Source organism: Bufo gargarizans, chromosome 2 (assembly GCF_014858855.1).
Source record: "Bufo gargarizans isolate SCDJY-AF-19 chromosome 2, ASM1485885v1, whole genome shotgun sequence".
NCBI classification, from domain to species: domain Eukaryota; kingdom Metazoa; phylum Chordata; class Amphibia; order Anura; family Bufonidae; genus Bufo; species Bufo gargarizans.
Genome location: NC_058081.1, coordinates 144,101,268 through 144,118,841, shown reverse-complemented (window position 1 = coordinate 144,118,841; position 17,574 = coordinate 144,101,268). Strand labels below are relative to the sequence as shown.

Below are 17,574 nucleotides of genomic sequence, written 5' to 3'. Positions count from 1 at the left end.
GCTATGTATTATGCTGGCTATCAACTTGTTCAGCCTATTGGCGAAGATCTTTGTCAGAATCTTATAGTCAAGGTTCAGCAAAGATATCGGCCGATAGGAAGCACAGTCCACTGGATCCTTATCCGGCTTCAAAAGCACTACTATAGTCGCCTCATACATAGAATCAGGCAACCTACCCAATCTCCACGCCTCCTGGAACAACGCCTTAAGTTGAGGCCCAAGGATATCCGCGTATTTAGCATATACCTCTAACGGCAGGCCATCAGGGCCAGGGGCCTTCCCATTTGCCAGGTCTCCTATAGCCTCCTGTATCTCCTCCACAGTTATGTCCTCCTCCAACACATTGCTGTCCTCCACTGATAAAGTCGGATGGTCTACCTCAGCTAAATAATTCTCCAGTTCTACCTCCGAGTGCTCCTCTCGTGAGCGGTATAGATCACAGTAAAAGTCGGCAAAACTCGATAGGATACCTGATACAGAGTCCCTCACCACGCCATCTGAGGCCTGTATACGCAGAACCGGTGGAGCAGCCGAATTCCTATGGACAATCTGCGCCAGTACTCTCCCTGCCCTATCTCCCACCTCAAAAGCCTGTTGTTTATAAAAGAACATCTTCCTGTTACTCTTTTCATGCAAGTGTACCAGATACATCCTGCCTTTCTGCAACCAGTCCTGCCTATTCCCCTCAGAGGGATCAGCTGCAAACCTCGCCTCAGCCTCTCTAACGCAAGTGTTAAAGGAGTCCTCCTTCTCCCTGGTTTCCCTCTTGATATAAGATATAGAGGATTTAAGACACCCCCTAAGATAGGCTTTAAGGGTGTCCCACAATAATAAGGGATCCGTATCCACATCCTGTACCTCCAGAAACACTCGCAACTGGTCAGGAATCCTGTCCTGATCTTTCAGGAGGGTGAGCCAGAAGGGGTGAATTCTCAATTTAGTCCCAGATCCTCCCTCCCGTGAATCATTCAGCCTCACTAATAATGGTGTATGATCTGACACATTCCTGGGACCATGAGAAATATCCGACAATCCCAGGCGGATCCAAACACGTAATCAATCCTAGACATTGCACCGGAGGAGGGAGTGAAACAGGAATACTCTATGGAGTCCGGGTGCTTCTCCCTCCACAGGTCCAACCATCCCATCTCCGCAATCCAGGACGCCAATAAGCTCGGCGCACCAGACGGCGGGGAAGCCGGATTAGCATGAAATCGGTCCAACCGCATATCCATAACCATATTCAAATCCCCCACACACAGCAACCCAGCATGCGGGTACTGAGCTGCAAAAGTAGCCGCGGTCTGCAGAAGTGACATGTTAGCAGGTGGGGGGCAATAAATGTTTAAAATCACAAACGGCATATTATTCACATGCGCATGGACAAAAATATACCTGCCCTCTGTATCAGACTCAACCGTATGCGGCTCCCACCTAATAGACCGGTTAACAAGTAGGGATACTCCTCTTGAGTGGGAAGTACCAAATGAGTGACTAGACCATTGGACCCAGGGTTTCTTTAATCTAGATGCCGTGTCGGACGTGAGATGGGTCTCTTGTAAGCAGAGCAAATGTGGGTTATATCTACGGACATGCGCGAACACAGATATTCTCTTACCCGGAGCTCCCAGACCCCTCACATTCCACGACATTAACAAAATGGCAGCCATTTCTCCAGTGTCATCCATCTACATACAGGCCTGTCTCCCCCCCAGTTACTTCCGTGCATGCCCCTCCCCACCTTGCCACAGACATATAATTTGCCGCCTACAAACAGTGTCATACCATATAGTGCCCATACACAATAAAACAACATAAATGTAAACCAACCATGCCATAAACTAGCAATGAAAAACATGGTATAATGCCAAAAGACAGGTAATATCTCCTGTGCGGCTACAGATTCAGGGACCAGCATGTCACACGATGGAAAACAGAACATGCCGGTATCTGACCAACTCCCTCAGCACGATATAGGTCGTGCTTGCAGCTATTATATGCACATAAACAGTGAAACAGCATAACTCACGCCGAGATCATAATGTCAGCCCGTTGTCTTGTGCGGGCAGCGAAGCACCACCCGTAAGTGCAGAATACGTCCCGGCTGGCCCCCAAGGTCCCTGGGGTATAACAAAGGCGGGTTATGGATGTGCCGCCATGCTTCATGGCGGTGGTGGTGACCTTCGCCTCTTCCTTGCGACCCAGTCGTCCGCCTCTTTAGGATCCGTAAAAAAGATTGATCTGTCGCCGTCCACCACCCGCAACCTGGCGGGGTACGCCATAGAATACGGCAAGTTCATGTCCCTCAGTCTCCTCTTCACCGCGACAAAGGTCGCCCTCCTCTTCTGCAGGTCAGCGGAGAAATCGGGGAACAGAGACACCTTGGCATTCTCATGCATGACGGTCTGCTTCTTCCTAGCGTGGGTAAGGATCAAATCCCGGTCCTTCCAATTCAGCATGCGGTCTAGGAGGGGCTCCAGGAGGCGGCGGGCGCGCCGGTACTCTGTGGGCCCTCTCAACTGCATACGCCATAGAGAATGCCGCCTCAGGAAAGGTTGATTTAAACCAGGCCTCCAGGAATGCCGCCGGATCCTGCCCCTCCGTCCTCTCAGGTAGGCCCAAAATGCGCACGTTGTTCCTCCTGGCCCTGTTCTCCAGGTCATCACATTTTTGCTGCCATAATGAGACTGAACCCTCCAGAGCTTGTATCTTGGCGGGCAGTGGGCGCGTAAGGTCCTCCAGCTCAGAGATTCTATCCTCCGTCCCCCGCACTCTGTCCCTTAGCTGCTGGACATCATGCCTGAGGAGGCCCACATCCACACGTACCTCCTCAATCTTAGTCGTGAGGGAGGTCTGGCACACCAATATCGCGGCCATCAGCTGGTCATGCGCTTCTTTAGGGGTAAGTTCTTCCGTCTCTGGCACGTCCGCAGCCGCCTGCAATGCCGCCTGACCTCGGGTGTGCTGAGATCGGGGCGTTCCGCTCGTCGCGGCGCCATGTTGGGTGTCTAGACCTCAGCGAATTCTTTCAGCCGGTCCGCCGCGGCCTGAGCTTTGCTGGGACTCATCCTTGACCGTACGTAAGGTCCCGGCTGTATGCTGCTTCGGTTATTTCTAAAAGCTGCTGCTGTAGCACTCAGGATGGCTCAGGATGGAAACGGGAGCCGGAGCTCAGATCAAGTGCGACCGCTCATGTCGGCCGTTAGCCACGCCCCCCCCATAGACCCTCTTTTGATAAGCTTCACCGCTGACTTGACTGTCTCCATCCTGAACTTGTGGTAGGTGATGTGTTTGTTCAGGTGTTTTAAATTTATGATGGTCCGAAAATTGCCATTCGATTTCCGGACCAGGAATAAGGGGGAATAGTGACCCCCTCCCCAAATCTCTGGCAGGAACCTTTTCTACTGCCCCCAGGCGTAATAAGTTTCTTACGCCCTCGGATAAGGGAGACTCGAGGCCCCTGGTGAGCTTGGTCAGGACGAACCTCTGCGGAGGAAGGGAATCCAGTTCTATAGTGTAGCCAAGTTCTACAATGCCTAATATATACGGATCCGTGATGGTTTGTTCACAAACCCCTAGAAAGGAGCTGAGCCTTCCTCTGACCTGGGATGATGTCATTGTTTTGATGAAGAGGGAGAGGGATCTCCCCTGTTGGGATTAAGGAAAAAAACTTTTTCTCTCCCGCCTCTCGTAAATCCGCGACCCTCGCGGCTCCTCCTATCGGCCCTGGGATCCTGCTGGGGCCTCCGAAAAAACTGTCTCCTGGACTTGGATTTGTCCTCTGGAAAGCCCTTCTTACGGTTCGTGGCATTCTCAAGGATCTTGTCCAGGTCGGACCCGAACACGTACTGACCGTGAAAGGGTAGAAATATCAGCCTGTTTTTGGATACGGTGTCTCCCACCAGGCTTTAAGCCATAGTACCTGTCTGGTGGTATTGGACAGAACCGCCGTGCAGGCAGAAAGCCTAACCGATTCTGCAGCGGCATCAGCAAGGAAGAAAGTAGCCTTCTTCAGAAGAGGAATACTATCCAGGATCTCCTCCCGAGGGGCCTTATTCGCTATATGGTGCTCTAGTTGTTCAAGCCACACTGCGAGTGTACGAGCCACACATGTCGCTGCTACCCCCGGTTTTAGGAGAGCTGCTGTAGCCTCCCAGGTTCTCTTGAGCAGACTCTCGGCTTTCCTATCTAGAGGGTCCTTGAGCTGCGCTGCGTCCTCAAACGGAAGGACCGTCCGTTTCGCTACCTTAGCAACGGGAGCATCCACCCTGGGAATGGCCTCCCAGTCGGCACAGTCCGCTTTGTCGAATGGGTATTGCCTTTTGAGGCCCCGTGGGATAAAGGAACCCTTCTCCGGCTTCTCCCATTCTGCCCGTATCATCTTCTGGACATTGTCCGGGACCGGGGAACACCGACTTGTGCCTCTCCCCTAAACCCCCGAAAATCTCCTCCTGGACTGACTTGGACCTCTTAGGGACCGCCATCTTAATAGTAGCCCTGATGGTTCGGATCAATTCTTCTATATCCGCTGGGTTAAAGAGGAATCTCCTGTACTCACTACTTTCCTCCAATTCCTGAGATCTATCCGACATCGTCGCATCTGACAAAACAGAGTTGGCCGAGTCCAGATCACTCCCAGAGTAGTCCAGGCCTCTGGAAGAGGGTGGTCTGTGGCCCTGACCGGGCTGGGGTATAGGTGAGGCAGGGGGGTCCCTAGTGGCCAACGCTGATTGGACCTCCGTTCTGACCAGAGTCTTGATCTCCTCCAAGAAGCTAGAGGACTCTGCCTTCACCACGGTAGAGGTGCAGTCTTTACATAATAACTTATTACAGACGCCGCACTTCCTGGGTCTGGATTTAACGGAGGAGGAAGACTCCTTTTCTCCCTGCAACACCAAGGGGGGAAAGGGTCAACCACTGCAGGAAAAAATATGCAATATGAAAGGGTGCCAGCAGGCTACTCACACCGCCCAGAGTGGTAGGGGGCTCAGGGCCCGAGCCAGTGGTGGTAGAGGCGCTCATCTTCTCAGCTCCCGTTTACTTGCGTTGCTGTCAGCAGGTAAGGTGACTGTGGAGACCTCAGAGCGGCTGAATCGGCTTCCCTTTTTGAATTTGGCGCCGGCCGCGGCCTCCGTGACGTCACGACGCTGGCCACGCCTCCCGGCGTCTGACGTCATCACCCGGCGACTGGAGGGATGCGCATCACAGCATCGCTCCAGCCGCCCTGCCTCACTGCTTTAAGCCCGCCTGGGCCGCCGCAGAGGGAACTTCGCCGGGATCACCATGAGTGAGGGTGACCCGGACATAGACGGCGCCTGGAGGAGGGAGAGCCGGACCCCGGAACCGACCTCTAGTCTAATAGGTGACACCCCGCCGTAGCAGGGTGAGAAGAAAAAGATTAAAAAAATTTAATAAAAAACTAGGGAACCCAGAAGGGCTCCCAGCACCTCTTGGGCATTCCCTCCTTGACAGGACAGGAAAAAACACTGGGGTGGGGTTTTTAACCTCTGTGTGCTTTTTCCTGTCCTATCAGAGGAAGGCAATCTCAGTCTGTGATGTCATGGAGACGACTGGGGAAATATATAATATATATATATATATACATACATACATACATACATACATACATACATACATACACTCACTACTCTCAGTGATATAAGTCCAGGAGGTAATGTTAGATCACTGAGTTTGTGGTAGCTAGAGTTTGGGTCTGGGATTTAGGAGTGACTGAAGAGTTTGGGTGAAAAGGTCACTCCCATACTCCATCCCAGATGATCCTACCTCAACCAGGTGGAAAACTAATTAAAAAGGCACGCTGCCAGAGATGTGTGTGTGCTGGTCTGAGAGGAAGACCCACGGACAAGACCACTATGCAAAGTGGAATCTCTAGGTGAAAACCTACAAGCTGGTGAGAAGTTTGTATCACCGCATTTTTTTGTTATTTCCATGAACTGTTATTTTGTTTGCTAAAGCATGCCTGTATCGTTTTTTTTCTGTGTATGCCCAAAAAGTCAGCACTTACAATGTACAAGGGGGCAAGAGACAGTAGGTGAGGGTAGAAGCTGCTCAGATGGTAAGGTGACTGAAAAGATATCTGTTAGGCCCCTTTCACATGAGCGTGACTGATTAGGTCCGGATGCGTTCAGTAAGTTTTGTCTGCGATCGCGTTCAGTTGTTTATTTTTTTTCCACGCGCATGATAAAAAACGGAAGGTTTACAAACAACATCTAGCAATCGTGCTTCCGGATGCAAAGCATTTTTCACTGAAGCCCCATTCTCTTCTATGGGCCAGGGCTGCGTGAAAAACGCAGAATATAGAACGTGTTGAGTTTTTCACGCAACGCAGAACTGATGTGTGAAAAAAACGCTCATGTACACAGACCCATTGAAATTAATGGGAAAGGATTCTGTGCGTGTGCTATGCGTTCACATCATGCATTGCACCCGCGCGGAAAACTTGCTCCTGTGAAAGGGGCCTTAGTCTCGTGTAGAGGATGTGATCTAACATATTGGCAAGTGTGGCACTTTCCATGCTTCATCTCAATCTTCTGTTTTATACATGTAAAGAAACCACACTACCCTGTGTATTAGCACTGAAAAGGGGCAGCTTTTGTTTCCAGTTTATATACAGGTATATAGGTGTGTTTTTAGCCAATGCAGTTTCATCCACTAACCTGCAGGACACCTCCTGGGCTGCACCCACCATACGCAACTCAGACTTGAAGGAAAAATATTACTTTCTAATCTATTTTGCACCATTTTTAAGATTTCTGCTTGTTGCTCACATGTAGACTGAAAAACATCTGTTATACTGTATATTATGCTTGAAGTCGGCATTTTCATATTGGATCTCCTTTTTATGGAGTTCGAGTTAGGTGGTTTACTAAGGGAACAGGAACAGATGCATACAGCATTCTGAAGATGCATTTTATGATGCACCTATAGCTGTGCTGGTATACACTTAATTAACGCACTTGCTTCTCTCCTATGCCTCCTTCCCTGTAATAGAGTGTATGTTAGTTTTTGGGGTGTGTGAGACCATGGGCAGACTGGGACCTTAAAGTGGCCCTGGAAAAAAAAGCTAAGTGTCCCCATGTTGCAGGCGGGTCCAAATTGACAGAAGGTGGGGCAACCCAAATAGGCAGGGACAATAGAAGTAGGCAGGCCTGCTATATTGTAGTGCAGCATAAAATACTGCCCAGGCGAACCAAATACCACAGTGCAGCACAATATACTGCCTCATCAGAAGTAAAGACCACAGTGCAGTACATAAATACTGCTTCCTTCACCAGAGTATTCAAGCGTATCCTGAGGACGGTGATACAGCTGAGTTCAGGAGAGCACCTGTGTCTGTGGGCCAGGTGCATAAGTCCTGATGTTCCTTAGCATTTATTATTGCTTAGAGCTTCAAATCATTATGTACCCAGGCAGCCTTGAGAGGGGCTCAGGTGGCCCCCTGGGCATTGGCTTAGCGGGAAATTTCCCTGCAGGGTCTATGACTAGTCTGCCTCTGTGTGAGACCTACACGGATCTGAAGAGCCCTGAACGGATCTCACAAGCGGACCCAGACACGCCAGTGTGAAAGTAGCCTTAGCCTCGACCTTAATCTTAAATTCCGCTATGTGCCATGAAGGGAAACGCTTCCCAGCGCTAGAGTGTGCTCTATTTAAATAAACCTTTATTTTCACTTTTTGCATCATATATTGGAGAGTGCTGGATTATTGTTTTGATTATACAATTTGGTCTTCCACAAGCACCCCCTCGTCAAGTACCCCAAGTGTGTCCCATCTGATTACTTGGTTTTATTATTTTTTTAATGTACACAGGACAACTTATTATTATTTTTTTATTTTTTTCAGGGATTTATTAAAATATGTGGTTGTATTTAGAATTAGGGCTGTGGCAGAAGGCATTGCTCCATGGTCTTGTCATTTTCACTGCAACAGTAAACTACTCTGACATCTAGTGGTCATCACTGGTATGAACACTAGTATTTTATTGCTGGGAGAGGAGATGAGATCTTTATAACCCACATCTACCAATATACAGATTTTACATAGAGAAATGGTTTGTGTACATTTTTTAGTCTATAGAATGTTTAACAAAACTGTCTTTGTCTAATTTAATATATAACTCTACATAGTATATGAATCAAATAATTGTTTTCCATCTTGCAGCTTTGGATTATGAACAGGATGACGGATCTGATTAGTCTGCAAGAAAGAAGTTCAAGGTTGTGATTGAAGCTAAAAAAACACTCACTGGATACTTAACCCAAGGCCTGCTCAACCAGATGTTCCTGTACATTCTTATATATAATAAATTATGCTGTGCTTCTACTCCACATGTCAGATCAATGAGTTTAGCTCCCTATTGAGACTTCAGTGTAAAGGCATTGTCCCATGTATGTGGATAGGAGATAACTGATTGGTGGGGGTCTGTCCACTAGGACCCGTGTTCCCACCCTTCTGGAGTGGCAGGCCAAGCATGCACCCTACCATTCCATTCATAGCAGACTATAGCACTCTGCAATTTCTGGCAGTCCCATAGAGAATGAATGGATCAACAGAGCATATGCTCAATCAGGATGGGACCCATTTTTGGGATCCATGGTGGTCCCAGTGGTCAGACTCCTACTGATTAGATAACTTTTAAACATGAGACAACCCCTTTTATGTATGTATTTATAAGTATAGTACAAGGTTGGAGGGGTTGTCCAGGATTTTGATCGCCTATCTTCAGGTTAGACCATCAATATTTGATTGTGGGGGTCCAATACACTGCCGGTCAGTAGAGATGAGCGAATTTCCGTTTGGTGGAAAAAGGTGAATTGCGTTATGGATTCCGTTACCACGGACCATAACGCAATTCTATGATGGAATGCCTTTAGAGGCATTCCGTTATTCATTTCGTCATAATAGAAGTCTATGGGCTGCAGAACGGATCCATCCCGTTTCCGTTATGCAGGGGAATATCAATGTGGTGTAAACTAGAAAATGTGATCATCCTCTTTTTAAATTATCTTGTTAAAGGTAGAGGATGTAAAGGGAAATTTTCTAGAGTCTGGGGTAAATGCCTTTCTACTTGCTATTTACTCTTTGCTATCAGATGTATACTGCTCAAAAGAATAAGTAAAGGGAACACTTAAAGAACACAATGTAACTCCAAGTCAGTCACACTTCTGTGAACCTGTCCAGTTATGAAGCAACACTGATTGTGAATCAATTTCTCCTGCTGTTGTGCAAATTGAACAGACAACAGGTAGAAATGATAGGCAGTTAGCAAGACAACAGAAGTGTTCCCATCCTTTTGGGCACTTTTGCATTTTGTCATTGCTCTCCCCCTAGAGGTAGCATAAGGCGGTGTCTACAACCCACAGAAGTTGCGCAGGTAGTGCAGCACATCCAGGATGGCACATCAAGAAGGTTAGCTGTGTCTTCAGCACAGTGTCCAGAGCATGGAGCAGATACAAGGAGACTAGGAGGGTGCTGTAGGAGGGCAACAACCTAGCAGCAGGACTGCTACCTCCTCCTTTGTGCACAGAGGAACAGTATGAGCAGTGCGAGAGCCCTGCAAAATAACCTCCAGCAGGCCACTAATATCCATGTGTCTGCTCAAACTGTCCGAAACAGACTCCATAAGGGTAGTATGAGGGCCCGACATCGACAAGTCGTGAGGTGCTTACAGCCCAACACCGTGCAGGGCAATTGGCCTTTGCCAGAGAACACCAAGATTGGCAGATTTGACATTGGCGCCCTGTGCTCTTCATGGATGAGAGCAGGTTCACACTGAGCACATGTGACAGAGTCTGGAGACACCGTGCAGAACGTTTTGCTGCCTGCAACATCATCCAGCATGGACTGGTTTGGCAGTGGGTCAGTAATGGTGTGGGGAGGCATTTCTTTGGAGGGCCGCACAGTCCTCCATGTGCAAGCCAGAGGTACTCTGACTGCCATTAGGTACCGGGATGAGATCTTCAGACCCATTGTGAGACCATATGCAGGTGCATTGGGCCCTGGGTTCCTTCTGATGCATGACAATGCTAGGCCTCATGTGGCTGAAGTGTGTTAGCAGTTCCTGCTATAGACTATCCCAGTGTTTCCCAACCATTGTGCCTCCAGCTGTTGCAAATCTACAGCTCCCAGCATGCTGGGAGTTGTAGTTTTGCAACAGCTGGAGGCACACTGGTTGGGAAACACTGGACTATCCTACAGTTCCCCCAGACCTGAATCCAGTCGAGCACATCTGGGGGACATCATGTCTCGTTTCATCCACCAATGCCATGTTGCACCACAGACTGTCCAGGAGTTCACTGATGCTTTAATCCAGGTCTGGGAGGAGATCCCTCAGAAGAACATCCGCTGCCTCATCAGGAGCCTAACCAGGTGTTGTAGGGACGTCATACAGGCACATGGAGGCCACACACACTATTGAGCCTCATTTCCTTGTCTTAAAGGGTTTTTCCTATCTCAGACAATGGGGGCATATCGCTAGGATATGCCCCCATTGTCTGATAGGGGCGGGTCCCACCGCTGGGACCCGCACCTACAGTGAGAACAAAGCCGGGAAATGAACGGATTGTGCATGCGCAGCAGCTCCCCATTCATTTCTACGGGGTCGCCAAAAATAGCCGAGCGCTGGCTCGGCTATTGCTGTCTGCCCCATAGAAATGAATGGGAGCATGGGCCGCGCATGCCCGGTGTGCTCCTATTCTTTTCTATGGGAGCAGTGCTTGGTGGTGGACGGACCCTGGGAAATCCTGCGGTCCTTCAGGCACAGCGTTTCCCGCTTTGTTCTCGTTGTAGGTATCAGACAATGGGGGCATATCCTAGCGATATGCCCCCATTGTCTGAGATGGGAACATCCCTTTAAGGCATTTCCACTAAAGTTGGATCAGCCTGAAATTTGATTTTCCACTTTGATTTTGAGTTTCATTCCAAATGCAGACCTCCACGGGATATTAATTTTGATTTACATTTTGTTTTATTGTCCTTTAATGCATTCCACTATGTAGTGAATAAAGATTTGCAACTGTAATATTTCATTCATTGAGATCTAGTATGTGGTATTTTAGTGTTCCCTTTATTTTTTCGAGCAGTGTATAATTGCTAGCTCACTTTTCTTCTATATTACTATACTCCCCCCCCCCCCCCATCCTTTTTCCTCTTTATAATGTACAATGGCATGCAAAAGTTTTGGCACCCCTGGTCACAATTACTGTTGTAAGTTGAACATGAAATGATCTCCAAATGTTAGAGGACACAGTCCCTTTGTATTTTAAACATTTTATTCACTACACGTTAATACAATTCACATCCATCATAAAACAGAGTTGTTATCATAAAGCAGAGTTATCTCATTAGAACCTGTCCCCATTCACACACACATTCATAGCGGCAGTGAGCCAGACCTCTCTTAACAAATATCCCAGATCTTCTCAAATTTTTCCGGTATACCCCTAGCGTCATAAGTTAGCTTATATACTGATAGCTTAGCGTTAATGAGCTGGACCCAATGAGACAGTGTTGGTTTTTTGGGGGGCTTCCAATTCAGCAGAATTGACTTTCTCTCATAAAACATCAGTAACCTATAAAGGATTTTAGTATGCTTAGTTGGAACAATATCGTTGACAAGACCCAACAGGCTAACTTCAGGTGCTACAACTGCTCCCAGACGAGCATTAAGATACCTATGCACCTCCACCCAGAATTCAACAATGACCGGACACTCCCATACCATGTGCAAAAAAAGTCCCCTTGTCATTATTATATCTTGTACATATATCTGAAGTAAGTTTATGCATGCGTACCAATCTCACTAGGGTATAGTAGACTCTGTGCAACCATTTAATCTGAATCAGCTGATCCCATGCACAAATCACCGTCCCCTTCCAGGAGGCCGACAGCTCTTTCTCATGATAATCTTCCAATGCAGGAATATCAGCCTTCCACTTAAGAAAAGCCCTTGCCATCGGCGAGGGTCGGGAGAATAGAAGGAACCTGTAGAAAGATGACACCATTTTAGTATGAACTGCCCGTCTGGCAATTTTCTCTACTGCACTGTATTCTAGCCTTAAAGGCCCTGACCCAAACTGGGATTCGCAAGCATGCCTTAGTTGAAAAAATCTAAAGAGAAACGCTTGTGGTAAGTTGTATTCGGCCTGTATAAACTTGAGTGAGGTACTTAATGCCTCTTCGCGGTCAGCACTCAAAGTCAAGCAGAGAATTTAGTTCCGCCAGTTTGGGATTTCCCCACAAAGGCATCACTGGGGCTAATATATTGCTTTCCCCTCCATCCTCCTTCACCACCGCAAAGGCATTCCATGCATTGATCACCCCCCACCATTAGTGTAGTGAGATGCTTCACCGGGTATTTCCCTGCTCTATACACTAAGTCTGTCATAGCCTCATAAGATCCCATGAGGGCCGCCTCCAATACCACCGCCGGGTTATAAGGGTCTGCCTTAATCCACCAGGCTGCATAATTTAGTTGTGTCGCAACGTAATATAGATACATATCCGGAAGTGCCAGGCCACCTCTCTCATTCGTAGCTTTCAAAGTATCCCTAGCTATGCAGGGAATGGATTTATTCCATAAAAAGGGCGTTAGTAAGCGATCCAGGGTCTGAAAATGAGATTTCAGCAGAGTCAAGGGGGTCGCCCTATATATGTATAGTAACTTAGGAAGAAGGATCATTTTAAATATATTGATTCGTCCTATCAGAGATAGCTGTAACGCCTCCCAAGCTTTCAGTTTTTGCGAGATGTATTTAACTACCGGATCTATATTCAGAGCAACAAATTCAGTGACATCTTTATGTATAACTATCCCCAGGTACATGAAGTTATTCACCACCTGAAGTGATGACCTGGATAAAACGCTCTGAGGGGGAAACTCATCAACCAAATATAGTACCGATTTGGCCCAATTGACCCATAATCCCGAAAACGTTCCATACAGGTTCACGATCTCTAACAAAGCTTCCAGGGAATGGCCTACATCTCCTAAGTATATCAGCATATCATTCACATAAAGCGAGATCTTTTCGGATATACCTGCAACATCCCAACCTTGTATTCTATTATTACCTGCTATATACACCGATAGTAGTTCCATTACTAAAGCAAAGTGAAGGGGTGACTGAGGACACCTCTGTCTGGTGCCTCTTTTCAGCGTGAACGACTTGGACAAATAATTAACTCTTACCCTAGTCGTCGGTTGTAAATATAACAGCTGTAACCACCGGAGGAAGTTTTTAGGAATCCCCATTTTTTTTTTTAGGACTTCCCACATAAACCCCCACTCCACCGAATCGAATGCCTTCTCGTTGTCCAACGAGGCGATTGTTCTGTTGCCTGCATTATCATGCGTGATTTGTAAGTTTGTAAAAAGACGTCTCAGATTTATGTCTGTCGTTTTCCCGGGCATGAAGCCGGATTGATCCATGCCCACTACAGATGAAATGCCGGACGACAATCTGCTAGCTAGCACCTTAGCCAATAACTTAGCGTCTGAATTTATCAACGAATATGGGCCAAATTGAACCACACTGATCCGGAGGCTTCCCCGCTTTGTGTATGTCCACTATAGTAACTTCATGAAAAGATGCAGGCAAGGCCCCACCTTCCAGAGCATACATAAATAGTTTGCTGAGCCTCTGACTCACTTCCTCAATCTGAAAGTTGTACCACTCCACAGGGAAGCCATCTGGATCCAGGAGTCTTTCCTTTTGCAATGGATAATATTGCATGCTTAATCTCTTGTGGGACTATGGGGCCATCTAATAATTGTTTCTCTGAATTCGCTAGCTTAGTCACAGGGATAGTATCCAGAAAAAGCGCTATTTCCTCTGCAGACTTGGTAGCTTTAGAAGAATATAAGGAGGAGTAGTAACTAGCGAACTGATCACATATCTCTTCTGGTACAGTATAAAGTATACCCTGCCCGTCCCTAATGGCTGGTACTACTGTTTGTGGAGCTTCTGTTTTAGCTAGATACGCCAACGTTCTCCCACTCCTTTCCCCCTCAGCAAAGATGTTCTGCTTCTGAACCATAAGATGTTTCTGCGTGAATTCTGTCAAATATAGAGTATACTGCCTTTGAGCTGAGAACCAAATGGATTGATGCTCCAGCGTGGGGTCATCTATATATACTCTTTCCGCAAGATCTAACTTTTCCTCTAATTTCACCCGTGAGGAGAGCAGTTCCGTTCTATGTGTTGCTATCGCTGCTATTAGTACACCTCTTAATACTGCCTTACTTGCGTCCCATACCACCAGTGGATTGGAGGAGCCCTCATTAACTTCCCAATATGCTGAGGTAGCTTCTTTACACGCCACTCCCACAGGAAGAAGATCTAACCCTTTCGGGTTCAACCGCCAAGTGGAGCGCGGCCTATCACTTGGTAACGTAAGGATTATCTGCAGGGGGCATGATCTGAGATACCTCTCGGCAGATACTGGGACAATGAGTTGACAGAGGCCGAGTGACACGAATATTGCTTTGTATTAGGGTGCAGATCCCTCCATATCTCTGTCAAAAGATGTGCTTGCGCCCAATGTAATAGTGCGGGATTATGCCTGGCAGAAGGCCTAAGGCCTCTTTCACACTTGCGTTGTCCGGCTCCGGTGTGTACTCCACTTGCCGGAATTACATGCCGGATCTGGAAAAACGCAAGTGTACTGAAAGCATTTGAAGACGGATCAGTCTTCAAAATGCTTTCAGTGTTACTATTGCAGCCAGGACGCTATTAAAGTCCTGGTGGCCATAGGGGGAGCGGTATACTTACAGTCCGCGCGGCTCCCGGGGCGCTCCAGAATGACGTCGGAGCGCCCCATGCGCATGGATGACGTGCCATGCGATCACGTCATCCATGCGCGTGGGGCGCCCTGACGTCACTCTGGAGCGCCCCGGGAGCCGCACGGACGGTAAGTATGCTGCTCCCCCGCTACACTTTACCATGGCTGCCAGGACTTTAGTGTACAATATTCAGGGCAGTGTAGGAACCAGCTACAAACATATTCTGCTCAGAAGTCCCAGGTAGATGGGCGTGTCCAGTCTAAAAGAGGTGCCACCCCCAACATATGCAATATTGTTTGTATATATAATGGTGTGCAGCCATTTTGCTCTTTTGACTTTGTCATTCAGCCCTCGGACATTCCAGGAAACTAGCTTATATACAGCCATTGTTGCTCAAGAGATATAGCCCTTTCTCTTCCGGATCCTTCAGCGTCACTGCCCCAATCACACACACATTCCAACTTGTACTTAGAGTAGAACTTCCCACCCTGCCCAGACATCCCCAACTCGTCTAAGCTTCTATATCCCTAACCGACTAATCCCTTTAGTGTAAACTAAGGAAACTCAGTCTGCCCAATTATACTAAGACATAATACAAGACCTAAGTCCCTCAAAACTATTCAAAATAGAAATATAACTCTGAACTGAGATTAACCCCTGTCAGAAACAATACTTTATAGCTTAACTAGCTTATCCTATCGGCATGCAGAGTCATATCTGTCCGGCAGCAACTGCGGTACTTTGCAAGACCAGATTGATATAATCAGAGCCCCACTAGGAGAGTAGGACACTTGCAGCAGTCCTCTGCGATTTCATAGTCCTTCTCTTCATCTCGGACGTTGTCGATCAATCCAGTCAGCCGCTTCCTCCGGAGTCTGGAAAAATCTGGCTCTATCACCCTCTTGGATTCTCAGCTTGGCCAGGTATATCATTGCTTACTTGATTCCCAGCTCCCGTAGACGAGTCCGGGTATTTGAGAACTGTCGCCGTTGTTTCTGGACCTCAGCTGTAAAATCAGTGTATAAGGATAACTTTGCATTTTCAATTTGAGTGTCCTTCTTTTGTCTGGCAGCCGCCAGAATAGCATCCCGATCTCTGTAGTTTAATATCTTCATTATGAAAGGCCTGGGAGCAGCCCCTGATGGTAGTGGTCTTGTAGGAATCCTGTGGGCCCCTTTCCACCACAAAACTAGATGACAGTTCAACTGGACATAATATGGTGCGAATCAATTGCTCAGCATATGCCTCTGCAGCAGAACCTTCCACCCTTTCGGATAATCCCAGGATTCTGACATTATTTCTCCTATTACGGTTTTCTGCATCCTCTACTCTGGCAAGCAAGATCTTCACCTGTTGTTTCAGGTTTCTGGTTGTCTCAGACGTGGTATTTGCAGAGTCCTCCACAACTCCCAGACAGAGTTCCACCTCTTTAGTGCGGTCTCTCATTTTATCCATATCATGGCGTAGACAATAAATGTCGCTTTGTAAGTGGTCAATCTTAATTGTCAGAGCCGCCTGACATGCAGCAATGGCAGTCATTATCTTGTCAGTTTGAAGCTCAGCACTCACAGCACCACTCTGGTTCAACTCCATCTCAGTCTGGTCCATGTTATCTACCACTCCTTTTGCTGGTGTAGAGCACGCAGATGCCACGGTTTTGCGGCCCATAAGTGAGGATGATAAGTGACTTCTGAGGTTCGCAGTTGCAGTAGAGGGGGTATGGACTGCAACTCTTTAAGCTTCAGATGGAGTATTGCAGCGTTCACAAGCGATAATCACACCACAGGAGGGGGTATGGACAACAGTACAGTTCTTTAGCCTGATTTGTGAAGCAGTACCAGGTGACAGAGTTCCCCTTAAAGCATAGATGGACGACCTTTGCGGCTTCTCAGCCTGTATCACAGTGGGGTGCCCAATATGCTGACTGGGCTCTAGGCCCTTTACTGCACCAGCCTCCACCGGCAATTATGTAGAGCCCCCCTCACCCTCGTACCTCTTCAGGAGTTAATTTCCGTCCCCTTCCTTGTATGCTGCCACGTGTTGTGCCGCGATTCAGGGAGAGAGATGTCTTCCCCCACAGGCGACTCTCCTGTTCCTCAGCAGACGCGTCCACCACTTGCCACCGCCAAGTATCTCCGACTCCTGCACATGTGATTTAACCCTCCACTGGTAAGATGTCTGCTCTCCGAATCAGCGCCGACGATGACTGCGCTTATCAGGCTGCCCTCTCCCTTTCCAAGATGGCCGCCCTCCGCACAGGGTAAGAAGCAGTCCTCCTCCACCCAGGTCACTAGACTTCAGGAACACCACCACATGCCCGAATTACCGCACCGGATAGTTCTTCAGTGCCCCACACTACTAATACACCCTTTCAGGGTGTTCCAAACACAGTTAAACTGCAGGATTCAGTCAGGATGGCAAGGGAGCTCAAGCAGCATGCGTCTTCACTCCATGCCCGGCAAACCACCGCACCGCACATATATGACCTTTATGGAAGACTTATCAGAAGAAAACCTCTCTTTTGTCCTCACCACAAAATGCATTGTCAAGCCTGATGCATTTTGGAAACAAGTCCGGTGGACCAATGAGGTTAAAATAGAACTCTTCGGCTAAAATGAGCAAAGGTACAGAATTTTTGGCTTTATAAGACGCACTTCCACCCTCCTCCTAAAAGAGTGTGGGGGGGGAGGGGTAATGGCTGCGCGTCTTATAAAGCGAATACTAGTAATTGCTTAGATTTACAAAAGCACTCACTAGTATGCATTAGGTGCA

The 17,574-nt window shown here is 47.7% G+C and overlaps 1 protein-coding gene across 1 annotated transcript in view; it reads left to right on the top strand.

The window, feature by feature from the left end:
• Positions 1-8,342, top strand: part of TUBGCP4 (tubulin gamma complex associated protein 4) — a 99,852-nt gene extending 91,510 nt beyond the window's left edge. Inside the window, 1 exon segment of the mRNA XM_044279560.1 lies at positions 8,181-8,342. Coding sequence (XP_044135495.1) covers positions 8,181-8,193 — 13 coding nt within the window. The 3' untranslated portion in view covers positions 8,194-8,342.
• The last annotated feature ends 9,232 nt before the right edge of the window (positions 8,343-17,574 follow it).